General features: G+C 36.2%; 1 protein-coding gene across 2 annotated transcripts; it reads right to left on the bottom strand.

The window, feature by feature from the left end:
- On the bottom strand, positions 1-27,487 carry lzts1 (leucine zipper, putative tumor suppressor 1). 2 transcript variants are annotated; one of them, XM_079896712.1, is made up of 7 exons: positions 27,328-27,473; positions 7,796-8,058; positions 5,068-5,565; positions 3,391-4,236; positions 3,034-3,222; positions 2,650-2,844; positions 1-2,558 (listed from the first exon to the last, which is right to left on the bottom strand). In XM_079896712.1, the coding sequence occupies exons 3-7, from the start codon at positions 5,425-5,427 to the stop codon at positions 1,971-1,973; spliced, it is 2,178 nt and encodes a 725-aa protein (XP_079752838.1). In that variant the 5' UTR covers positions 5,428-5,565; positions 7,796-8,058; positions 27,328-27,473; the 3' UTR covers positions 1-1,970. The 2 variants fall into 2 exon arrangements, with proteins under 2 accessions (XP_079752838.1, XP_079752837.1); XM_079896711.1 differs by lacking the exon at positions 7,796-8,058 and having other exon boundaries at positions 27,328-27,487.

Here is a 27,487-nt window from a genome sequence, read left to right as displayed (position 1 = left end):
CAGAAAACATATTAATTTATTTAATCAAAATAAATAAGAAATATACAACACATACATGCATTCAAATGCATCTAAAGACAGCCTTACACCCCACAACCACTCTGCACCATCAAAAATATGATTATCAGTCTGTTCTTATCAAATCAAGACTCCTGGAAGCTCTAAAGACGATAATTTACAAGGCAGCTTTTTGGGAAATTTTGTGTGATGAAACGCTGGGTAACAAATTTGTGCAATGAAAAATGGAAACCATCTTAGTGTTGACCATCTCACTCTTTCTGTTTGCAACATTGGTAGGAAAATCTGTCCTGTGAACTGTTAAATATAGTATTGCAATTTTGTGCTACAAAGGAGGACATACTACTCTGTTATCACCATCTTGTTTCATCTCTGTATAGTGTACTCTCTTACTATCAGGCTTCTTTAGGCTAGATGGTTTTTTGTAGATAGCATTTTGAAGTGATAACTAATTCAAACTCCCACCGAAGAGTAAAATAGATCACTGTTGTCCAATCACTTTATGAACCATTTTTCCACAGAAAGATAATTATTTTGGACAATTCCAGAACTGGTCCAAAAATGAAAATGTTGTTATGTACTTTACTCTTATTTTTCTAACCAAGTATTATTTTGCATCTTCCATTAAACATTATTGTTTACAAGTCTATTATGGCCTGGTTTCACAGACAGGGAATGAGAATTACTTTAGACAGACGGTTAGACAGTGGATTGTGATTTAGTCCACATGACTCATGAGGTCTTCTGAAGTTGTTTGAGGAATAGACCAAAATTGAAGCATTTATTCATGGATTGTCTTCCATTCCAAATTTTTTAAATCTCATTCATGCTTGTTTTCAATTAGAAGAAAATGTCACCCCTTAGATGCACTGTGCTTGGTTTGACGTCATGAAGCCAAAACAGGATTGGTTATCATGTCGCATGAACAATCATACCAGGCCAAGTTTGGGAGAAAAAAAAACACAACTGAGATTTGAGCTACAATATCCCTGTATACATATTGTTTCTATGAGCCTGTCTGCCAAGGTGATACGAGTTATTGTCATATAAAACAAAGAGAAAGTGCAAAACTAGCATTTACAGCAAATAATATATTCACCCCACTTTATTGCCTTGTAGTGAGACTATATATTTGCTTAAGGTTTAGGCAAGAAGCACTCGTTTGTTTGGGTAAGTGGGAGGTAAAGCATTTGGTTGAACGTGCACAGATTAAAGGTGCTGTAAGCAGTAGCCATTCTGGAACTTCTGCAGATTTAACCCCCATAACCCCGCCATAATGTTATACCATAGAGACCATTGTAATCAGAGATCAGAAAGGAGAACAGTAGCATATCTAATTTTTGCCAAAGTTGTTCAAAACTAAACTGTAGCAAAATAATAGTTCTTGTATGACAGACCAACAACTGTTAATTGCTTATGAATCTGAATATGGTGCTTAACTTGAATTAATCAACTAACTTCAACTACCACACTCCTAAACACCCCCTTCCCATTTATGGGCTGTCCTATGAATGCACAAAATGACAGGCAGAAAATGGCTAAACAAAGAATCTGACTGTGGTCAATTATTTGGATTTTACAGAATTTATGGCTGCCACAGAAACAGATGTGATAGTTTAAGAAACATCAATTCAGTGAGATCTGTCAAGTAGAGGGATAATTTCTGAGTGCCATTCTAATAGACAAAATCGCTTACTGCATCTTTAATAGGGATACACATGGCTGACATCCTAATATTTTCAATTAAGTGATCAATCTAAAAGGAGAAAAGCTTTTGGTGGTCTGTACAAGTGATGTAATATTCTTGAGTTTCGAGCATCTCCTGACATCTCAAAATCTTCGGTGATGTTATGTTTCTCTCTTTAAATTTTGCTTTGTGAATTCCGCCCACTAGTACATTCATCCTTGTAAGACCATTCAGTTAATTGTGAAAACATTCATCCTCTATGACCTCATATCTCTGTGGCTACAACTTTATCAAAGTTCAGGTCAGAGCTATGGCTGTCTATGTCCATCTCTGTCCGACTGTCCATCTCAGCCGTCAGCTCCTTGAGAATCTTCTCCAGGTCCTTGTTCTTTCTGTACATCTGCAGATAATTGTACTGCAACTGCTTTTGGTATCTGATTACTTTGTCTTTCTCTTTATTCCATGTTTGTCTCTCTTGCTGGAAGCTATTCATCATCTTATGTTTCTTTTGCTTCTCTTCCTTCAGTTCCCCTCTCAGCCTTTCTACCTCTTTGTGTAGGGTATCCAAGTCAGCGGTCCCTCCATTATGATGTAGTATTTTACTGGCACCTGTTCCATCCTGGGATTTTGATTTGGCTTGACTAGCACCAAAGGCCTCCATCCGAGCTTGGCTTATCTTCAGTTGCAGCTGTTGCTCCTCAACCTTGGCTCTCAGGGTCATTAGCTTCTGTTGCTCCTCTTTGGCCAATGCTAGGTCCTGCTTCATGCCCTTGATATCTGTTTCCAGCATGTTCACCTTCTCCCTGAGGAGGTCAGCCTCATTCTTCTTTCTTTGAAACTCATTCTTAGATACCTTTTTAAAAACAGATATCAAAGTAAGTCATATGTAACAGTACAGGATGCAGTAACAACCGCAAGTTAATCTGATGTCAACGAACACATACCTCGACTTCAGCGCACCGCTGGTGAAGAGCTTCCTCATACTCCTTGATCTTCTGTTCCAGTTCTTCCATCTTGCATTTTGACTCCTTCAGAGAAGCTTTGAGACTGACAATCTCACTGAGTTTGTTCCCAACATCGGCTTGGGAGTCCCTAAGTTGCTGCTTTAGCAGAGATATCTCACCTGACTTCTGGCACACCTACAAATATAAAATAGGGTGAAAAAAAGCATAGATGCGTTTAGTTTTTTGTAATTTACAATTTAGCTCTTTCCCCTGATTATCCCAATATTTAGAATAGTACTCAATATAGACATATTTATCAAACATAGAGCACATTCAGTGTATCCACATTTGTCACTAAACCACAATAAGGTCTTATAGACTGACCTCCCACTGAGTCTCTTCTAGTGTAGGTACAAGGTTTCTCTGGCTCTCATAGATTCGAAGTCGGTTTTCTGCAGTGTCCCTGTCACGATTTAGCTGGTCCACTTCCTCCTGCAGACGTTCCTTGTCCTGTTGAAGTTGTATCACCTGAAGTTGCAATAACTGTTGGGCTCTTAAAGCCCTCTGGGACACCTGCAGTTATACACAAAACATCATTAGGATCTTTCTGGATAAAGGTGAATAGCGTGCTTGATTGACTATAAAGGTAAGGTAAGGTACTCTTACTGGTTTTGGATTAACACCAGACTTTATACATATGCACATTTCCGTCAAATCTATGAAATATTGTAAACAACTTACCTGACGAAGTTTTGTAGAACAGCGTTGTTTCAACCCCTCCATTTCCTCAGCACAGTAGCGTTGCTTCTCCTCAAATACCTGACATGTGTCTGACTCCTTCTCATCAAGGCTCGTTTGTAACTCTGCTAGCTCAGTTTCACGTTCCAGAAGTTTGTGCTCCAGCTGCTGTATTAGTGATTCATTCATTGAAATTGGTGATCGGACACAGCCCCCAGAAGCTGATGGTTTTGTTGGGTTTTGCTCTGAAAATATAAATCTGTGTTCAAGAAACTGCTCTTGGTTTCCAGAGAAATCAATCTTTTGCTCCGTGGATGAGACTGTCAGTGCTGCTGCAGTTATTTCTCTGTTCAAACTTATTGCAGCTGCCACACTTTCACTGAGGACACCAATGGATCTTGTGTTGCTGTTTGTGGACTCGCCACTTCTGTTTGTTTCACAAAATCCATCGGCCCAACTGTTTCCATTAGTCCCACTACACATCCTACTGGATCCAGAGTTTCCATTCATTCCAGCTACAGCACCCTGTGGGTTCTGAGATGTTTCCATGTTTTGGCTAAGGCCTCCATGGCGCACCATGTGATTAGTTGAAGTGCTTAGGTTGTCCATCTGGCTGCTGCCACTGGTGCTATGGGTGGGCAGGCTGGACATAGAGTTCCTTCCAGAGTCAGAGAAGGTACCAGAATTTGTCTCCAGCTTGGGGTCCTGAAGATCTTTGAGCCTGTCTATGGGACTAATTCCCTTGCCCAGGATAGTGCTCAAGTTGTTATGAGTCTCCACCAAGGAACTGCTGCTTCGAGGAAGAACAGGTTTAAAGGCGGTCGGCCGAATCAAGGCGTTCTCTACGCTCTAAATGAGAGGGGACAAAAAAAAAAAAAAAAAAGACAGATGAGTGTTTTTGAGATTTAAAGTGCACAACAACCAACTGATCATTCATGAAGCTCATGTTTAAGGCAGGACACTATCCATCTTAAAACATATTGATCAGATGCTCTCAAAGTAATTACTCTCATCATTACATCCAGGACATTACAACAAAACATTTTGCATAAATGATTGATCAACAAGGCAATCTCAACAATACTTCCTTCCTTTCTTATTCTTCTCCTATTTTTCCCAGTCATTTTCTCTTCCATATGGTAGTATGTTTGCCCTGCTAGTTTAGCATTAACTTCCTGACCTAGTGAAACATTTTCCTAGCTAGATCCTTCATAAATGAGGCTATTCAGGGAAAGAGCAGCTTGCCTGCTTGCAAGTGCCACACTGCCATTGGACCGAATCTCTGGAGAGATCAAGGCATTCTTACCTCGTCAATCTGGGGGTTTAATTAAATGGAGCAGACACTGCTAAGCTCTTAGTGAAAGTGTCAGGGTCTGGTGGGGATTACTTAACATCAACTATATTTGACTGTTGTTTGATTTTGTGTGATAACAATGGCTGGGGGGATGGGCCATCTTTTGGGTTTGGCTGCTTTAATGTGAACTAAGCAGACATTTAGATTTTTACTGCTTTATAAACGGAATTGTTTATGGACGTTTTTATAGGGTGGAAATACTTCCTTTAATATACAACAATATAGGCACTGAAGAAATTAAACTCTTGAGGATATGTTATTTTGGCAATATAAAATTAACTCTGTAGCCCCTTTGTTTACTTTCTGGCTAACTCCAGTTCTGTTACCTTTTCTAGTTTTCCAGACAGCGGGACTAATTCTGGTGGCCCTCTTCTCCTGTCCACCTCATTGTCCATTTCAGCTGTTCTTCCTTGACTGTCTTCAGCTGTATTAATGTTATGTTGAGCAGCTCGGGGCTTGTTGCTGACCTTGATGTAAAAGAAGTCTTCGTTTTTGCCTGAATGGTAGCTGACTTTTGAGTTGTTGTTGGTGGTGCAATGGTCCTGAGAGAAGCCATACTTCAGAAGGCCATCCAAGCTACGGCCTGTTTTCTTAGACTGAAGACCCTTTTTGAGTTTGTTTTCAGAGGCTTTGCAGTGTTTGCTGTGGAGGCTATGGCCTGATATCAAACTGCTGACACTACCCATGTTTGCTGGGACATCTGGAGAAAGCAGGTGGTGGTCTTGGTGGTGGCAGGTGTGTAATTACAGAATTTTAATGATGGAGGAAGGTCTGATGGGCTCATTGCCTTGTGTGGAGATCCTTCTTATTCCCATTTGGGAAACCTGGTAAAACATGGATTTTAAGAAATGAAGTGAGATGTCTCTTGTTGTCATTAGAGCAATATAGAACCAGGGTCTATGCATAATTTGTCTTAATGTTTACTTTACTTAACGTTCACTAGGTGAGCAAACAGGTCCTATAAAAACAGGAACTACAGCATGTCTTCTTGTTGGCTATTTGCCCACATGGTGTACAATAGGGGTAGGCTAGACCTAATGGCAGTTATCCTGAATATCCTGATTTACAAAATTGAGACCATATTGAATGCATGCTATGAACAAGTAACCAGAATACCCTCCTCTTTGACAAACAAAACTTGACAATGGTGCAAGCTTGAAATTAGTGTTACTAGGTCAACATCTTTTCATTTTACTTGGTCAGTAGGTCAAAAGACCTGCCAATTACTTTTTCCCCTTCTTGTCAGGCTACAAAAAGTTGAGTATGTTTACATGCACAAGCAAATACCGTACCAGGCACAGCAAGCTCACTGTTTGCGATGCTCGAAATATAAGAAGAAAAATATACATATTGAATTGGTGTTGGGGTTTATATGAAGGTATCTCTGAAGGGAACTGACTGTCTTCTGAAAAGTTACCTAATGATACCGCTGCTGTCCCATAAGCGCCACCTACTGTCAGAGTGAATTTGCATTTTCATTCAGTCAGTCTGCTTTTTTTTGTTTTGTGCAAGTGGCTTATGTAGCATCATTTCACAAATCTAAAGTCAGACCATTCAGTTTTTGCTTTAAATCTAGAAATGATTCAATCTAATTAAAAACTACTAATGCTTCATGTTTGTAGCATCTTTGTTTGGATCATGATTAAAATACAGTGGTTGACTCTAATTTGGCCAGTTTTATTTCTTCAGACAAGCATTATTTAGAAAAAAAAGCATTCTTATTTAGTACATATATATACATATAAAAGGCTTCATATTTTGGAAATAATTTTTCAATAAAGGGAGCCCGCTTGGAAGACTGGACCTGTCAGCCACCTGACAACAGTTCAAGAGTACCAAAGGTCTGTCACCAGCTAATCAACCTTCTTTTATGATTCATATGTGCCTAAAGCATATAATACACATCCATAATCAACACATCATGCCTTCCATCTGTCTTTCAGAGCAGATAGCAAGGGGCTTTATGAACAAAAGACCTGCCACCATCGTCACTCGTGCCTTTGTATAACTGGCCTGATATGTTAAAGGCTTATTAGCTAGAAAGAACAGAGCAAATATGCCAGCTGTTTCTTAATTATTAATATCACATTATGAATTCATGCATTACAAAGAAATTGTATCTTTTTGTGTTATTTTATTTTGTGCTGCCTTGTAGCTGCTTTTAGATAAGAAAACCATATATGCAACCACATACTTGTGTTTGATGTCTCTCTATATTCCGACCGTAAGTTTCCTTGTTGCATGCCATTTCAAAATATAATATGGAATATAAAACGGTATAGAGGCATATATTAATGACTTCTTAAACACTGATTCAACTGTTTGTACTGCCAGAAGGATGATATTCCAAACAACTCAATTATCATTCATGTGGCTTTATTCTGCATATGCAGTGATTTAAATAAGGTTATTTGATACTACTTTTGGATTAAACATCTGTTTCAGCAGAAGGACTTAATCGCTTCAGGCAGCCCTTTGGCGGTCGCCTCCAATGAAAAGCGACCTCATCAGAGTCTTTGTTTAAGAGAGTAACACATATTTTGTCCTCGAGTCATGCCAACCAATGATGTAATGCTTATATTCTTCTTTTATACAGCACTGCAAATTAATCACAATGCTTGACATTATCATCAGTTCACACATTCTCACAACACGTAATACGCACTTGTCATAAGTTAAAAATGCAATAAAATCCATTTAAAACAACTCCCATAAATCACTGGAACAAGCAAACTGTTTTTACCAATCCACAGAGGGAAGTATTTTTGTTGTGATGAGTTTGCACTTTTCATTTATGAAGAGCAATCTATACACACTGCATATTATTATATTAATGTATTATTTTTTCATTTAAAAGGTACAAAACAATCAGCAAAAGTCAAGTCAGACATTGCATTGTGTTTTGACACATGCACATACATCACTTCCCACCATGTGCTGCAGGTAAACAATCTAACCTAAACAATGTAACCTAAAATCACCTTTTTTTACTCCGTGATTACATTCAAGTTCAAAGGCTTACCAGAATAAAATAGATGACATAATGACACTTACTCTTCGAACAAATAAATCCAGTCTCCTCGTTTGTCAAATCTGAATCAAATCTCCTTTGCATGCTCTCCGTGGCGAGTCAGAATGTGTTTGTCCTTGAGTGAACCACTGAATACTATATAGACTGCCTGTAGACAAAAGTCTACCACGCAAAGTGGGCGGATCTTATCACCACAGAGAGTTTTTTTCCCCTCCATATCTTTTTTTGGAATAACCGACATATAAATGTTGCTGGGAGACGGGACCCCAGTGTCCCCTGGGGTCCCCTGGGAGAAAGAGGGGGCAGAGACCATTACACCTCTTTACATAAGACGTGTGCCGCTAAAGAGATTAACTCACTGCTGCTCACAATGAGCTCCAAGCCCCCCCTCTGTCAATCTCACTTTCACTCCCGCTCTTTCTCTGTCATACACACTAACACTAACATAATATAAAAAAGCATAAAAAACATAAAAAAAAACAAGTTTCATAAGCTCTTGTGAATCTCACTGACTCACTCGTTTAGTATTGGTTATGTTTCACAGTTTGTTTTTTATAAACACACACACTTTTCCCAGTTGGCTCTCTTTGCTGCCCTCCCCTCCTCTCCAAACTGCCCTGCACCCACTCTGAACAAACACCCCTCCTGGAAAAGAAAGAAGAGCTTGATGTTCCCTCCCTCCGTCTGTGTCTTTGTCCACTGAAGTGTGCCTGTTTTGTGTGAGGTTCAGTGAACTCGAACATTTATTTAAGCTGAGTGCTACATTTACACCATAAAATAAATGACTCTCTAACTACCTCTCAAAAAGAAGTGTGTGCAAGCTTGTTTCTGCCACATAATAAAAAAAGGTAATTGCGACCTTTTTATCTCACAATTCGGACTTTTTTCCCCTCAGAACTGCGCAATATAAACTCGCAATTGTGAGTTAGAAAGTCAGATTTCCGTGATATAAACTCGCAATTGCGTGTTATAAAGCCAGAATTGCAAGATATAAACTGTTATATTCTCACTTTATAACTCGCAAAATAAACTTTCAATTCCAAAGCAATTGAATATTTTAATAACCTCCAAAAGCAGTTGAACATATGTTGAAATGACCCTCTTGATACTTTCATATTGGAGTAGTCAAACACAAGTGGCCCTTTGACTTGTAAGCAGTCTAATTAGTATTTTTGTTTTGTTTTCCAGAAAGAAATATATAAATTACTTTAAAACAAATTTTTATTTTTAATAAAAAAGTTTTTTTTTGAATAAATGTAGTATCTAATTTATCTAAAACAATTCTTATTTGGGATAAGAAAAGTAAACAATGTAAGAAATATTCTCTGAAAAAACATATTCATATCATGTTTTAAGGATGATTTACTTGAAAACAAGACAAAAAGACTTTTATAAGAATATTCACTTCTTTGTTATTTATAGATTTCTTGTACGAAACTATTTCAATTCAGCACATTTGTTTTTAAGTCCCTTTGCTAGGTCTGCATCTGGATTTTATTTTTGTGACTTTTTTAAGAAATGATCATAAGCATTTTCCCCAACAATTGTTCTAAAGTCGTCACATAACTTTCTGAAAATGATAAAAATATCTAAGAGTAAATTCAAAATGCCATAACCACTGCACAGCTATTGCTCTTCACCGAAGTTTTTGCATCTGTGTACATTCACCTGAAGCGCAAATTCAGCACCGCGGGGACCAGAACAAAGAAGGCAGACTTTCAGATAATCAATCTGGCTGTGAAACTCTATCCCAACTCTGCGGATGCATCCCTTTTGTCCAAAACTCCAAGGTTGGATGAGTTGTGTTGTTTGGAGTGAATGTTACATTTCGAGTTAACAAAACATTTTCAATGCTATAATTGTGAAGAAAATAGGCGTTTCTGATTTGTCACCCCAAGTCCGTTCCAAGTATTAATTTCATTACACACCGCCAAGATGTTGTTTTGGGGGTGAAGTTTGATTTGGCAAGATGACAGCAGAAGGCATGGTATTGATTCTTCACATGCTCTTTGTAAGTGCTTAGTGGAGGGATCAATGCAATCAATATGTAAAAACAGGCCATAGCCGTGGACAATGGGACGGGCACATTTGCAAGTGTGCGAGGAATCAAAGGTCGGCCAGTCTACGGCTGTGGCCCCTTGGGACAGGGGGCACAGACAGCACATTGAATACGTTTCTTTAAATTATGAATGTGGATTTAAGTGTCTAGGAGTTCCCAGAGGAGTTGTTGTTTAATATGGTACCTTGCAATGAAAGTGAGAGGGCAGCAGTGTAATGATAAGATATGCTTATGCAAAATGTCATTGGCCCTTATTGGTCAGTTCAGATGAGGGCCAATTTTGATTTATGACATCTTCAGTTGGATGCTGTTCTGAGTCTCACTCGGGAGAAAACTGATGTCATATGTGGCCGTGTGCCAGATGACTGTTTTGAACAAAAAAGGAAAGCTCTGACTGACTAAGGGGCCATTTAGACGACACCATTTTCAACTAAAAATGGAAAACTTTTTAATGTGTTTTGGTCGTTCATTTACACGATAACACTGTTTTGGGGGCCTGAAAATGCAAACTTTTGAAATCTGTGAAAACGGTTAAGTCACGCAACATGCGTATTACGCGTTCAGTCTATAGATGCGTAGTGTTTCTTTACAAAGTGACATCGCCAACTACTGGCCTGGCATGGGTAAAACAGCATTTTTAGACGTTTTGGTGGATCGTGTGAACAGGGATTGTTTTGACAACATTGTCTCTGTATACGAAAAAGACAAAGGAAAAACATTTTTGTTTTAAGTACATCGTGTAAACGTACCCTAAAATATTAAACTATTTTATTCTATTATTTTAAAACTTAAATTCAAATTATTATTATTATTTTATTTATTTAATATTTATTTACTATTATTTTATTTTATTACATTATATATTTTGTTTTTATTATAATGTAGTTTTTTTATTTATATTGTAAAAATCAATATATTTATAATGAATTTATTGAAAAATATTACTGAGCTTATAATTCTGGATTTGCCATTTGATGCCTTAAGAATTACGTTTAATGTCTGTATAATAACTGACACTTTGCCCTGCCAGAGAAGATCTTTTTTTAAGCTTAATTTTCAGATTTTGGCCTTTGTAACCCTGGGGCTCATTCAGACACTATTGTAATCACCCAGCAGTAGGACACATGATTTACAGTTTGTTGGAGAGTAGCTGTGGCTCTTTATGCGCTCTGCTGTTGTATCATTGTTCTCAGAGACAGATGAGAACGATATGACCTAATCATACAGTCAATGAGCTGAGCTCAGTGGGAGCTGTGACAGAGCGTCCGCTTGCCGCTAATAGATGCTTAGATGTTATTGAGGTGGAAAGTCGGGCTGGCTATAATTGGCCATGAAAGACCTTTATCACAGACACTGGGCCTCTTTTGGGTGCGTGTGTGTGTGTGGTTTTGTTCCCCTCGCACGTTCCACTTGTTTGTCAACCTATGCGGGACAAAGACGTCCTAGAAGTGTGGCCAGCAGACGTTATCCAATGCATGGCCAATCCATTACCGCATGAGACTCAGTTCGGGCTGTTGTACTGTAGAAGATTTACTGCAGTCTGAACAAAGCGTACACTGCTGCACTTTACCACACCTGGGACGGCCAGATGGCACCCATAGACTTGCATCTGTATTGTTAAGAATAATCCCCCCCCCCCCCTTTTTTTGTTTTTAAATAAGTGTCCCTTCCTATCATGGAATGTATGCTCTGCTTTGCATATGGTACTAGGTTTCTTGCAGAAATGTAATACATCAAGAATTTGGAGGCTTGTCTTACAGAATGTCTATAAAAATAATAAACTAGTTTTGGGGAAATAGACTTCTTAGTGCATTCACTGAGGCATCTATTATGTTTATTTTTTGGTCACACTTTTATATAAGGTGTCTTTTTACTACATAAGTCAACATTTTTTAATTGTTCATAATGTATTGCAAATTTTTTTTGCTTCTATTGAGGTGGGATATTGGTAAGTCTCAGTTTTCGGGGTATGGTGTTTAAGGGTTGGTTAAGACGTAGCTCTATGGACAGCTGCGTAATTATAGATGTAATAACAGAAATTTATTATTATGCAGGTATTTTTATAATATAAGTACAATGTAAAAACGTGTTTACACTAGGGTTGTGCACGAATATTCCAATATTCGATCTGTAATTATTATTCCAAAAATAAAATACTATTCGAATTTACCGTTTTTGTGTCTGTTCCTTTAAATGTAAATGAGCTTCTGCTCCCGGCACAGAGGGTGGAGATTCAAGAGCTTGTGTCCTTTTTCCTCACACAGACATGCACTGGAAATTTTAAAAACTTTTAGCCTTTTATGTTCAAACCGAAGTCAGAATGATGGAGAGACTCAAGAACCAGTGTCAACATGTAGACAACATTTCTGAATGGTTAGTTGGTGAATTTATGTAGCTTATGAGTAGTTATCTTCTAGTCATTGATTAGCATATTCTGTCTTAAATAATCTATAAATCATGTTCCCGGGGGTGGGGTTTATGTAAATTTTAGGGTTAGTGATGTCACTAACCCGAGAGGAATGTTGTGTAGTCCTTACCAGCCATTTGTTGTAGTCCTTAAAAAGCAATTTCTTTAAAAGCAAATATCTCCCTTTGCTTTGAACTTTGAGCGTTGTAACTTTGCAGATGTTGTTTATGCTCAAACAGCAACATTACACACTAACTAAAGTTAGAAAAGTCTTTAACGACTGCAGGTAAGCGCAGCTGTACCCCGAGGGAATCGTGATCCGAGATGATATCTTCTGGTAGCAAAATGATTATGACGTACCCTACTCAAACTAGCGCATGACCTCAACGTCATCATTCTCAGCCACTCCCTCTATTCGCTGATTGTACCGGTAAAAATTTGGCCGGAGAAAACCCACGAATATACGCAAACCCAGACGGAGTACTGAAGGAAATTGAAAATTGAGCGGAAGTACGTACGAGGGCGGAGCCAGGCTAATTTTATGGTACTTAATTATATTTATTCAGTAGGTATAATCCATTTAATCACTTTTTGAGCATGAACCTGAAAATTAAATTTATGAATGCATAAATCTTGAATGCTTTGGAGCACAGACTTAGGTTTAGTCTCATTTTCTCTTCTTAAAGACAACACTTGGCAGAATACTGCTGAAGTGAAAAAAGTTCACTTGAAAAAAGTTATACAATTTTACATTTTTTGTATTAAAGGAGAACTTGGTAACTTTTTTAACTTAATAAAACTGTCTAGAATTCATTTGGATGGTTAAACAACCTGTTCTGGTGATATTGGTGACTTTCCCCGCTCCCCCCAGCGTTCCCAGGCGGAAAACCAACCTTGCAACTTGGGGACTACCGTCCCGGCAGCGATATTTTTTTTCCCAGGAGGGTAGGGGAAGACTCATGAATATTAATTAGGGAAGTCATCACTGATTGGTCTTAACCCCAGTGACGGGTAGGTTTAGGGCGGGGTTAGGGGTAGATCATCAGACCCCCAGTGGCGGGTAGGTTTAGGGGTGGGGTCGGGGTAGGTCATCAGACCAATCAGTGATGACTTCCCTAATTAATATTCATGAGTCTTCCTCTACCATCCTGGGAAAAAAATATCGCGTCCCGGCAAGATAGAAATTGGAAGTCTCGTGAGAAGCGAGAACGAGAGCGAGAACGAGCGCGAAACACGAATTGCTTTACGGCAATTCGACATAAACACACACGCATGTATGATGTATTACCAGATTACCCACCTCGGTAGACATAGCTCCACACGATACAGTTGGCTTGCTCCGATCAAAACAAACGCACATGAGCAGCGGTAGAGAGGGGGAGGAGGCCGCCGCAAGTGAGTTTTTTACGACCATGTTGTGAAATATACGCCCCCCCCACAGCTGTAGGGGGAGCTCGAGGGGAAAACATGCGACAACAAAAGAAAAAATCAGCGAAGAAGTGACTAGAGTTCGCTAGAGTTGCCGAGTTCTCCTTTAAACTGCACAAAAATATTTTTTTTATATGAAATATATATTTTCCAAAACACATTTTACGCTGACACTGTGAGAAAATCAAAGCCATAAATCTAAACAAGCGGAGTTCCATATTTGAGGTTGATATTTAAAAAAAATAAGCTTTGTGCGCAGTACAAAACGTTTCCAAAAGATGCAATTCGACCCCCATTCATTTCCAATGCGGTCATTTTTGACTATGGACAATACAAGTATGACTATTTTTTTCACTACCATATATAATCTTTTCAATCAAACCTTTTTTGTGTGTTCACACAGCAAGTTTCGTACCATTCCGATGAAGTAACCGCACCACGAACAGCACCAGAGGGTTAATATAAAATGTTTTTTATGACCGTTTTTTAAATGAATTCTAGAAAGGATCTAGATATAGTGTCAATACTGGCGTGCAGCCAGACGGGAGTGTCCCGTGGGAACAATGTTTCTCAATCACAACAATGCTGCTTGTCTCCCTGTGCTCTGTATGAGCACATGTGCTAATTAGCTGAATCAGCTGAATTTAATTGCACTATAAATTCATTTGGTTCATTTCACAATTTTGAAATTTAACCTGTTACATGTAGAATGAGGCTCAGGTAAATATTTGCAGATGGTTAATAAGCAGGTTTTGGGCTCAAAATACATACAAATTCTCCATTTCATCCGTATATGTAATAAACTGGTGTCATCACGCATGTTTAAAGACGCTGGATGTATAATGATGTCTTATGGATCCATTCATCTAGACAGGGAGACTGAATTGGTGGTATATTGTGTGCAGCTGCTAAGGGTCTGTGGGGAAAAGTCTTGTTAGCTATCTCTTTCTCTTTCTCTGTCCACCAGCAGATGTGATCTTATCATTCCTAATCAAGAAAAAAACTGAGCACAATGACCATCTGGAGCTAAGCCCATCACAGTGGCCCAAGCTTTTACACATCCAACAATGTGCCCCTGTTAATTTTCTCTCATTAGCTAGCAATTTGTGTGTAATCAGTATCTGGTATAAAAGGCATTAGAATGTGTTTTTTTAGTCCTTTTTACATTCTATTGATGTGTTTTTTTGCCCCATGATGCAGCAGTTACTTTTTTAATCTCTGCTATCCACCAGTCTGATTGTCTCTGTATTTTTTTAATGCTTTTTTGGAAATGTTTACCACACAAAATGGGCTGATGGCCGTCATAGGAACAGTCATACTGCAGGACTGCGACCCAAAATGTCTGATACAGTCGGTCTGAAAATGATAATTCACCCAAAAATTTAAATTCTGTCACAATTTACCTTATGTCGTCCCAAAACTGTATGACTGACTTTCTTCAGTAGAATCCAATAGATTTTGATGAATTTATCAGTGGTTGCCAAAACTGTTTGGTTATCAAGATTCTTCAAAATATCATCTTTTGTGAAAGTCATACAGGTTTGGAATAACGTGAGGGTAAAGGATGATATTTCATTTTTGGGTAAACTATCCTGGTCAAAATCATACTGTTTACTTGCTTAAGTTATTTATTTTATTTGGTATCAAATGCATCTTTTCTAATTTCAATTGACCTGTGTTTAGTGAAGTCATAGTCTTGCACTTTTTCTGTAACACTTTACAATAAGTTCCGACGTTGCGACGTTCGTCTGTTATAGGACAACTTAGTTTGAATAAACGAGCAGACACTGATTAAAAATAAATTAATTAATATTTGTGTAGTGTTCAATGTTGTTATCGATAGAGATACGCGGATGGGGTATTATTTCATCCACAACCGCATCACAAAACTCATCATCCGCACCAACGTTTTTTGACCAAATTTCAAAGCCGCACCCGCCCGCCATTCGCTGATTGTTTTGCGGTCTATGGACGATGCAATGCTCTGCTGATGCGAGCCGCAAGAAAGCCCTTGTCTGTTCTAGAAAGGATGCAGCAAAGATATTTAATGCTAATGTATGAGGCATAGGCCTCCGCTGAGTTTCATTCATTTACGATGAGATGCGCTCTAGTTCACAATGCAATGCAAGTGAATGCGGCGCACCGGCGCCTCCAGTTATTATATTGTCTGCTATATTTGCTTTTTATTTATTAAATACATGCAATTGGTTGATGAAACATTTATTAAAATTAAGATACAATTTGTACAAAATGAAATTCGCTTTAAAGAAAGGCTTTTAACAATGCAATGCAAGTGAACGCGGCGCGCTGGCGCCTCAATGTCACGGTTATTATATTGTCTGCTATATTTGCTTTTTATTTATTAAATACATGCAATTGGTTGATGAAACATTTATTAAAATTAAGATACAATTTATACAAAACGAAATTCGCTTTAAAGAAATTCTTTCTACAAAGAAAAACTTAATGAAGTGGTAAAAATCATGTCTGACGATTTACAAAACAAAACTTGCGTTAGTACTTGGCAAAGAATCAAATACAGTTGGAAATGACGTAGACCATTAATGACACAGACTGTTAACAATTGTTTTTAATTAGTATTTAAACATTCTCTATGATAAAAAATGTTTTTACCTTCTTTAATATACACCCTGGTAGTGCACTTATCTCATGCTGGATGATCTGAGATCTGAGTCCTGAGAGAAGTAATTGAGTTGCACATAAGAATGGGTTACAGAGAAAGAAACATTTTAGCAGGATATTTATATTAATTCTTAAGTTTGGCTGAGAGTAGCACACACACACACACACATGCAGGCATCCCATTGGTCACATTTTTCGAACTCAAGCTCTCAGCCACATCTGGAGCAGTTGAGAGTAAATGCACTCTTGAAATAAGAACTCTCGACATGAAGGCAAATGCATTACAGTGATGGAGTGAATAATTCAAAAGGAAGGAGATCTCCTCCTCCAGCATCACTCTGAGTCCTCTCCAACACCCTCACAGCACTTTCTGACCACTCTCTTATTCACGCCAACCACTTAGAGTGCTTAAGTGATACGCCTTCCTTTGCAAGTTAGATTTCATGTATAATTGTGCGGAGAAGAAATTACTGCCATTGTCTATGAGAAACAGCTCTTACTCTTTCTCCTAATTCTAATAACTTTTTACACCAAACTTGGAGTCTGATATTATTTTCCAATTACTATGGAAGAAGTGGAAATGCTTTGGTAAATCATAAGTATAGAATAAATGTACTACCGTAACGTAAGTCATAATTATGAGATAAAAAGTTGAAATTATGACTTACAAGTCACACGTATGAGATGAGAAGTTTTTCTATTTATCAGTCTTATATTTATGAGTTTAAAAGTCATATATTTATCTAAGTCACAATAACATAAATTGAAATTATGGCATAAAAAGTATAATTTTGGCATAGTCATAATTTAATTTATCTCATAATTTCAAATTTAATCTCATAATTATGACTTAGTATGTCAATTATGAATTATGTCATAATTAGTCCCACTATATCATAAGTTTTACTTTTTATTCTCATAATGCAACCCTCTACGCACACCTTGGCAATATAATCTCCAGTGGCTTGTGCATTTTTTAGTTTACTCGCCAGACTATATATATATATATATATATGATTCCACTAAATCAGATTATCTTTGTAAAATGGCACATCTTTTTAAATATCTGAACGTACACACTTAACACCAGTCAATCAAGCATTATGTTATGATATTATGATAATCAAGCACTATTTAATGCTAGAACTTTAGCAATGTGTACTAAAACTTGGAAACCATGCATGAACACATATTTGTCATTTTAACACTAACTTAGGACTGGGGTGCTTAAGATTTTGTTGGACATTCAGTGTTTCTGTAAAAAAAATAGATAATAATAATTATTATTATTAAAATATACTACTACTACTAATTCTACTATTAATAAAATGAATATTCACAAAAATCTTTGCGTGCGTGTGAGAAACAGTGCTCTCAGCATCACACTAGATTTTATGGTACGTCAAATACAGGTACGCTGTGCATAGCACAGATCGCTTGATGGAGAGTGAAACTCTCAAGCTCTCAGTCAGAGTGTTCAGCGAATGAATATATATATATATATATATATATATATATGTATATATATATATATATATATGATAAACTTATACTTAGCCTCTAACACACACACTGGCGAGTAATAAGAATTTATTAGCCAATGGCTAATGATATACATTATTTAGTCGTACAGAGTGAAGATTTAGTCGCATTGTAGAGGGCTGTCATTATGAATTAGTATGTCAGTTTTAACTTTTTATCTCATAATTTGTCTTTTTATCTTTTTATGTCATAATTAAGATTTACCAAAGCACGATTTTCTTTCTTATGTGGCAGAAATGGGCTTCAATAAAAATTACAGCAGTCCAATGATAAAAAAAATTGCTGTTAATTGCGTGTATCAATATTTGTTAAGCCCCCAAAATGAAGAAAATTCAAAGAGATTGTGAAATCATTGAATAACTCACTCAATACAACCCTCTACATTGCAACACTTGCATTTCACTCTGGCTAAATAATGTGTATCATTATTATCATTATCATAATCATTATTTTAGTTTTAAATTTAAATTGTTTTTAGATAATGCTCATGTCTTGATTTATTTGTCTTTTTTTTAATCAGTTTTTTTCTAAGAGCTGCGATGCTCTATTATAACCACCACTGCGCTGATAATGCTACACAATAAGTAAAAAACAGGTGCCAGCTTAATTTGACCCTATTTCTCACCACATGTGGTGTGAAATAAAGGAAAAGAATGATGGTGGGTTAAATCAGAGAGTGGTCTTGATTATGGCCTCCTCTTCCATTGCCCTTGAACCTCGGCTGTTTTGGATAAAGGTGTGTAGGAGAATTGAAATGCAGGAAAAAAGAGTGGAGAGGATGATAGAGGGGGAGTGGAATTTGGAGTTAAATGAAGGGTGTGTAGGTTGAATAGAGTGAAAGCGAACTCAGTTTACTAAACAAGCCAAAACTGTTGCCAACAGCAGCACTGAAAATGTAACCATTGTAATGATGAATCACAAGGTTATCATTAGCTAAACTATTAAAAAAAGATTAGAACTAGCAATGAGTAATAATTTCGCAAATTAAAATGCTAAAAAAGGAGTTTGAAAAATATTTTTAACCAATGCTGGACTTCTAACTGTACAGTATATTCCGCTCATTGCAACCTGGGGTGTGTTTAGCATATTTAACCTGCTGATTAACTACCATAGTACTATGCGTTGTTGGACTAACCAACTATTCACAACTGTTTTCCGAAAACTGTAGTAACACGATCACACCTCTGTCGTTTGAACTACATTGGTTCAACAATATAGGACTGTCATTATTGAAGTAGAAAAACTTCTGCTGATTATCTATTCGAGATCTGTAATGAACATGGCAGCTAATGACTACTTCACTGTTTTTTTCCATGCCATTTTGCTTTATTTTATTCGTTTGATTCATTGCGGGTTCCCTCGCACATTTAACATACATTGAATTAAACACCATTGATTGTTTACACACTAAAATATAGATTAAAATGGATATTTATTTAAATAGAATGAAGAATGTACTGAATGTTAGCATGCTTATTGTGCCTAAGAGCATAATCTATTTAAGTCCACATGTCATTTAACTAGAAACTATGCTTTTAACCACAGCTCGAGAGCTGTAGTTCTAACCACATACGATGGTGACACTGTATGCGAATGTTCCTTGGAACTATGGTTTTGGGAAACACCAAATCATTGAACTATGTTGGTAACAACGGAACTTGCAACCATAGATGGCTGACGATGCTTTCTGGAAACGCACCCCAGATGGTGTAGTTATGTTATCTACCAGAAAGAGCTAACGGTGCCATGGTAACCAGTCAACCTTGACTCCTTGATTTATTCTTTCAAAAAGAGCAATCCAATTAGATAGAATGGGAGCATCATCTAATTAGCATCTTCAAAGTATTTTATCTACAAACTTGCAAAAGGTGACGGATAATTAAAGATTTTTCGTAGCAGATTCCAACCGATGAATTTTCTGAAGTAAAATAGATCCTTATAATACTACTTCTGATAAGAATAAGAAAAGATGAAGAATTTTTTTATTTTTTTTATTTAAATAATGCAAAGATGGTTATTTCTGCTTTCCTAGGCTCTAATTTTCTTTGGAAAAGTGATCAGATGTCATCAAGCATCTAGACTCTTGTCTCTGATTGATTTCTGTTGTCTGGCTCCTGGTACCATCAAAGATTCCCTGAAAGCTTAGATGCCTCTGGAATCCATCCAAAAGTAGTTTTAGAGCCCAGTGTATCTGGGAAATATATACTCCATGTCATTTTCATGAAATATTTACAGATATGCTCTCTTCTCTGAACGAGCCCTGACAGATAGAGACAGCACACTACCATATTTCCATTTCTTTTTTAAGATTTTGGTAGTGACCCTCATGACCCTCACTCACTCCCGATGTTGGAAGATATAATTAGATGTGAAAAAAACTAAATTGTTCAAATCAGTTAGTCAGTGAGCTGTAATTAAGGTCATAACAGACACCAATCAGTGTCTTTGCAATAAATGGCTGCTTAGAGCCCTGTGTAGGGTTCAAGGTTTTTGAACCCCCAAGCATCATCCCACTTATTTACATTCATGTACACTACTGTTTAAAAGTTGGGAGAATACAAAGTGTAGTTTTAAAGAAATTAATACTTTTAATCATTTAAGTTGTTCAAAAGTAACATTAAGACTTTTATGATGTTACATATTTCTATTTCCAATAAGTGCTGTTCTTTCATCAAAGATTTCTGGAAAAAAAAAGTGTCTCTGTTTCCACATCGTGAGCTCAGAATTATTAGGTTCTATCTCCACTTTTGGTCGAAATTGAGTTTTTGACAAAATCTGATCCATTAGGTGTTTATTAATGCCTGTGTGGTGTTATTTTTGTAAAAAAAATATTTTGTTAGTAGTTATTAATAAAATAAAAAGGTTCCATCTCTTTGTTCTAAAACTTTGATGCTCAATATCTCAGAACTACCCTAAACGGAGATAGAACCTTATAATTCTAAGCTCATGACATTAATATTAGTTTTTAATGAAAATATGATCTGTTTTCAACATTTTTTTTCAATATTTCTTGAGGATCATGTGACACTGAAGACTGGATTAATGTCTACTGAAAATTCAGCTTTGCCATCACAGGAATAAATTACATTTTCAAAATGTATTCAAATAAAAAAAATATTTGAAATATTTGTAATAATATTTCACAATAGTACTGTTTTTTCTGTATTTTTCATCAAATAAATACAGCCTTGTTGAGCATTAGATACTTCTTTCAAAAGAATAACCAACCCAAAACGTAATGGCCATACAAGCCATACTGTTAAGAACTATGGCTTTTTAATATATAAAAATTGGTAAATGTGTTAGAAAATAATTGACATTTTACATGTAACTTTGACAGCCCTGGCCTAAAATACATTTTGTGAAATCTTTTCTTTTTGTGGGTAGTTAACACATGTATATTGATTTTTAGAGTTTCCTGTTGTCCTTGTTATCAGATACAACTCTAAATTTAAAATGACATGTTCAGTGAATAATCAAGAGTAGACATTGCAATATATGTATTTTTTTAGATGGATGTTTAAAATGCTTGATTTGAGCAAAAAATAAATCAAGGTATAGTAGATTGTTTTTCTAAAGAAAGCTGCTGGTACCAAAACAAGTGTCAGTGTTGCAACAGATGAGTGTTTAGATCCATAAAAACCCTTTAATTCTTCTTTTAAAAGAACGTCACTCATGACACCTTGTTCAGTGCCAGTGCTCCACACCTCGACTGCATCTCTCACCCACACAAGATTTCATAAGCACGCATGAGTAATTTCTGGAGGCAGGAAAGAACATGTCTCTCTCTTCAAAGGATTAACTGTGTACATATGAAAGGCCAGCTCTGATACCTCTGAATGTTTTGAATACTCTGAGGTGCCAAACTGGAACAAAATCATTCATGAGATCATAATGTGCTCTAACCGTCTGTCTACTTGACACAAGATTGTCAAAAACAGTTTAACTGGGAAGAGCTGCATACCATCTTGAGTTATTGATCTTTTTGGAGGGAAACAGGTGTTTAAAAGATCTTGTGCCGAATATGTCTGGCATGAGGATAGGGGAGTGAAACGTCTTGGACTTCCAGCAAACTGAAAAAATAACTGACTCTGTTAAAACCTGATGATAAACTTGTCTATTCAGGGTGAAGTCGTACACCAACTGTTCCTCCCACATGCTGAGACAGTAAGAGACAGTAAAAAACAAGGAAACCGAAAGCGTTGTTTATACAGTTAGGAGACAGTCTCAAGTTTCACACAGCTTTGGTGCTTGTGTGTGTGGACAAAATGTCCCCACAAATATGGCAATATATGAAATCCTTGTCCTTGTGGGGTTTTTTAATTTTTTTTGTCCCCATGAGGAAAACAGCTTGTAAATAATACTAAGCAATGTTTTTTGAAAATGAAAAAATGCAGAAAGTTTTTTGTGATTGGTAGGTTAAGGGATAGAATATACAGTTTGTACACTATATGGAATGTCCTCATAAAACATGAAACCCCATAAGGCCAAATAAGGCACGTTTAGATGCTGAGATGAGATCCCTCATGAATTATTAATTTATAAATATCACATTTTTGTGGAGGCGCACCACATGATATTTTAAAACCTGAACTAATTTGACTTTTCATAACAAGGTCAGATTATCTGATATTTGAAGAGACTTATTGACCTTGACACAGTCACGACGATCAGGGCCGAATAGGCATGGGCAGAGGTTGGCTGAGCTCTCCTCAAACATCTGTCTTGCCCCAATCAGACTTTAGGCAAAGATAGCGTTTTTTATGATTTGTGCATTGATTAAAAGCTATCTGAGGCTGGCTGTGTGTTGAAAAGTTTTAGGAAGAGCTGAAGACTGCCCCAACATAACACTAGATAATTGTCGTATTTTTCTTTGTTAGCTGAAAGCAATGGCGCGTCATGCACAAGGCGGCTTCGGTCCGTTGGGGAAAAGCAAAGACTGACAATCACACCAGCGATAACGGGCAAAAATATTTGCATGCAAATTCCATCTAGGTATGAATTACAGGGAGTTTAACGGGTATGGGCCGTGAAAATGAAGATTTCCATGGAAAAGTTGAGAACCAGAATCTAAAATCCTATTGAGATTACTTTAATATTTTTTGAGTGACAGGCATGCAAACTTTGGAAAAACAATATTTATCTCAGACAGATATATTCTATGCAATTGTGTTGATAGAAAAAAAAATGAGATACTGTTCTAGTTTCAACATTATTTGATGATCAAAAAAACAAGTATCAGCTGTATGCAAAGAGACCCAAATTTGGTTTTTGACCAATGAAAATGTGTACAATTCACCAATTTACTCATGGAGCCGCATTAAGAGCCTCCATATCCCTGGGATTGAACCATATAGGGCCTTTAAAATGAAGATACCAAAATAAATGTTAATTTAAAACCAGAATCTAAAAGGATATTAAGATATCGTTAATACTTTTTGAGTTACAGGCATGCAAACTTGGGGGGAAAATCACAAGAAGTGCTTTTTCCCATTTTTGAACTTTCAGCGTTGGCAAATAATGCAACAAAGATTGATCAAGTCAACGGATTTAACTAATAGACCTACTAATCTCTGTGTAAAAATAAAATAAGAATGCTGCCATCTTTCTAAAGTCATTTTTAGCCCTCTGTAATTTGGCTCCAAATCTCAGGTGAAAATTGTCATTTTGACCCCCCTCTACAAAATAGTGGATTACTCAATCAATATACATTCATGACATTCAATAATCTGGCTTTGGTCAGTATTTATGTTTGTCTTTCTTCGGAAAAAATCTTAACAAAATAAAAAATTTGATCCGGGGAAGTTTCCGAAATTTGGTTGATTTGACATGGAATGACCCATTTTATATTTACTTTTCTATAGCTCTTTTTAAAGTCATTTTGGCCACCCCTGATATGGATCATAGCCTAAGATTAAGCCTAATACATTTACTTAGCAGTTGAGTTAAATGCGCATGAACATAACGTAAGAGTTTAAAATGCATGGTTCAGTTGAAAGCTTGCCCTCTTTGACTAGCTTTTAATGATGTTGCTTAGCAGCATTAACAGTCAAAGAGGGCAAGCAACTGTCTGCTTAAACAAAGAGTTTGGGGTTTATCTATCAATCAGATGCATGTTAATGTTGCATTTGTAGCATCAGTAAGCTCATGTCATGTTTACTTTCAGAATTGTCATTGGATGGTGGGATTTTTTTTTTACAGCATTTTATTTAAAAAGTGAAAATAAGATATCTATCTATTATATGCCGTCATGTCTCTGACCTAAATAACTGAATAAACGGTGCTCAGTGAAGCATTAGTTTATAATTTATTCATGCTGCAGAGAGACCTGAAGTCCTGCAGAGATCCATATTACTGTATGGTAAATGTACAACTTAACTATGTACTTTTTGTTATAAGTAATTAATTAATTAGTTAATTGTGCAGCTATACATTAGCCGATGTACTGTATATGGTCATTTAATATCACACTTAATCGTTTAAGGGCACTACATGTCCACCCTACTTCACTATGGTCCACCTACTTTGACATTTCTGTCCTCTTTTCTTGCGTGTATGAACATAAGCCATGTCTTTGCACTTTGCATTCACACACCCACTCTCTGAAAACTTGCCTGTGCAGATGTCCTGTTAAACTCTCCCTCTGACAGTAAATCTATGTATCTGTTTCTCTGCCTTCCCTGAGCTCAAAGACTCATAATAAATGAACTGGTTTGAAGTAAAAAGATCCTGCGCTCCCACACGTCTTCAAGTACTTGTGTATTATCTGAACTTGCCTTGGCATGTAACAGGCTCTTGCACATTGTTATTCTGTTTTTGGACGGTATTTCCCCCAGTCTGCAGTTTCTTTGAAACCCGGTAAACAGGATGAGGCATGCTTTTTTTACTTTTTTATGTTATCATCATCATCAGAGTTTTAACCTTCTAATTAACATTTGCCAAAGTTAAACGATAATGCCAATTTGGCTCATGACATTTTAACAGTCAAGTTTGTGTGGTAAAACCAACATTTATGGGAACCTACGTAACAATAACTGTTGACGGTGTAAGGAGATAAAAATGGCATAACATGGAGACAAAAATAAATCTGTTATATAAGAGTGCTTTTCTGACATAATTCATTGCAGTCTCTGTGGTCACTGATTACATTTTGTTTAGTCAGTTTGTGTCTCCTAGAGGTTTTGCTCATGAGCTCAGCTAGTTCGATCCAGGTTCAGGTACATGTTCCTTGCAAATAACATTTCATATTTTATCATAATATGATTGTTATCCTATTTGCCCTATTACTGTATTGTACTCATAAAACACTGTCTCGCGAGTAGAAGTTTCATTGGCTCTCATTTAATTTGATCAGCAATAATAATTTGTTATTATATAGGGTACAACGGGGCTAAAGGCACACCGGGGTAAAAGGCGCATTTGACTTTATTCTCTTTTAAACCACTATATGGCACAAAAATTCAGCTCAGTTTTCTTAACATCCGCTTTTGATGATGCACGTGGAAATTTAGCTGATCCTTGACACGATTGCCAACAGCAACGCAAAGTTGATTCTGTGCTTATTTGATCTAATTTTTTTCATTTTATTTTTACCAAAATAAATGTTAATTTAAAACCAGAATCTAAAAGGATATTAAGATATCGTTAATACTTTTTGAGTTACAGGCATGCAACTCAAATCATTTAATTTGATCAGCAATAATAATTTGTTATTATATAGGGTACAACGGGGCTAAAGGCACACCGGGTTAAAAGGCGCATTTGACTTTATTCTCTTTTAAACCACTATATGGCACAAAAATTCAGCTCAGTTTTCTTAACATCCGCTTTTGATGATGCACGTGGAAATTTAGCTGATCCTTGACACGATTGCCAACAGCAACGCAAAGTTGATTCTGTGCTTATTTGATCTAATATTTAATGTTTTTTTTAAAAAATGTTGTAGATTTAAGTAGAAAATGAGTATCGATAAAATGAATGTCTATATTTTGAGACAAATGTCTTAACGATTTTCATTTTGTTTAAGATAGATAAAGAAACAGTTTTTTAATAACTGAAGAATATGTAAAATATGGTATTTGGGGCGAAAGGCACAATTGTTAACATGATAATAAACAGCCGACTGACTTTTCCATTTGTTGACTTGACGGTTAGATTCAGATGGGAAATATCATATCAAGTTGGGTGTCCAGAGATAATCACATATTTATAATGAAACCATCATATTTAAAAATATGATATTAATCATATAATAAAACAACATATTTATTTGGAACTACTGTAAATCTTTATTAAATCATTATGGGATGTCATTCAATGCTTTTTTGTTTCTGTATTTTTAAACTTATTTTAAGTATATATTTTTTCCAGTATATTTATCAAAATAAACCAAAAATAGTGCAAACATTGCTAAAGTGAGCAAGTATTAACTTAGACATTATTAAAAAAACATATATTATTTTAGATAAACTATTTGTATAAATAGTGTGTGCCTTTTGCCCCATGTGTGGGGTAAAAGGCCCACCTTACCACCTTAAACATTTATACGTTTTTTAAACAAAATGAACCACTTTTATGATTAATTTCACACAAAATCTGTTGCTCCATCAATGTTCAATAAAAAACATATCTTTTTCTGCAATCAGAGTGGTAAAAAGCAAATTTTTCTAAGGATGTGCCTTTAGCCCCGTTGTACTGTAAATATTACACACATAGGCTAATGTGTTTCATTATATATAAAAACACACTAGATTATTTTTACAGCATTTATTAACCTTTGATAATGTTAATTAATAAAAAATGTATATTCATGTTTGTTCATGTTAATGAATGTATTGGTAACACTTTACAATAAGGTTCATTGGTTAACATTAGTTAAGTACCTTAGTTAACATGAACTAAGAATGAACAATACCTCTACAGCATTTATTAATCTTAGTTGATATTCATTTCAACATTTTCTAAAACATTATTAAAATCAAAGGTTGTATTCGTTAACATTAGTTAATGCACTGCGGACTAACATGAACAAACAATGAAAATATTTACTTTTATTAATTAACATTAACAAAGATTAATAAATACTGTAACAAATGTACAGTATTACACATTGTTAGTTCATGTTAGTTAATACATTAACTAATGAACCTTATTGTAAAGTGTTACCAATGTATTTAACTAATGTAAAAAAAAACAACACATTATTGTAAAGTGTCACCATTAGATTTATGCTTAAAACAAACAGAAAACACTAATAGGGTAAGAACTTGTTTTCAGAGAATGTAAGTTCTTATGTAGTTTTTTCTAAGCACGTGTCTTGTTTTTCAAGGATGTTTATATACTTTTACTGTAAAACAATATAATAATAATAATAATAGTAATAAGGTTAGTTTTTTATAGTGAAACAGAAGAATGAAAACAACAACATTCCAAATCATCCGATACCAACATTAAATGTAAAATGAATAGTGACTCACCGTGCTTCACTGGTCCCTCCAAGTGTGTTTTTGTTTTTGCTGTGTATGTTCTGTATAAATACCCTGATTATATTTAAATGGAGAACAGGAAGTTACAAGCATTATCTCTCTGGTCTCTCCTCTCGATCTTTCCTCCTCCTGTACTGTGGGTTGAGTCTCT

Source organism: Squalius cephalus, assembly GCF_949319135.1.
Source record: "Squalius cephalus genome assembly, chromosome: 16".
NCBI classification, from domain to species: domain Eukaryota; kingdom Metazoa; phylum Chordata; class Actinopteri; order Cypriniformes; family Leuciscidae; genus Squalius; species Squalius cephalus.
This window is presented reverse-complemented; position numbering and strand designations above follow the sequence as displayed.

Bases quoted from the DNA above. Each gene is read 5' to 3' on its own strand.
- lzts1 (XM_079896711.1), bottom strand. From the start codon at position 5,427: ATGGGTAGTGTCAGCAGTTTGATATCAGGCCATAGCCTCCACAGCAAA. The intron at 4,237-5,067 runs GTAACAGAACTG...CCTCTCATTTAG, and splicing joins TGTCTGGAAAACTAGAAAAG to AGCGTAGAGAACGCCTTGAT. The intron at 3,223-3,390 runs GTAAGTTGTTTA...GTATAACTGCAG, and splicing joins GTTCTACAAAACTTCGTCAG to GTGTCCCAGAGGGCTTTAAG.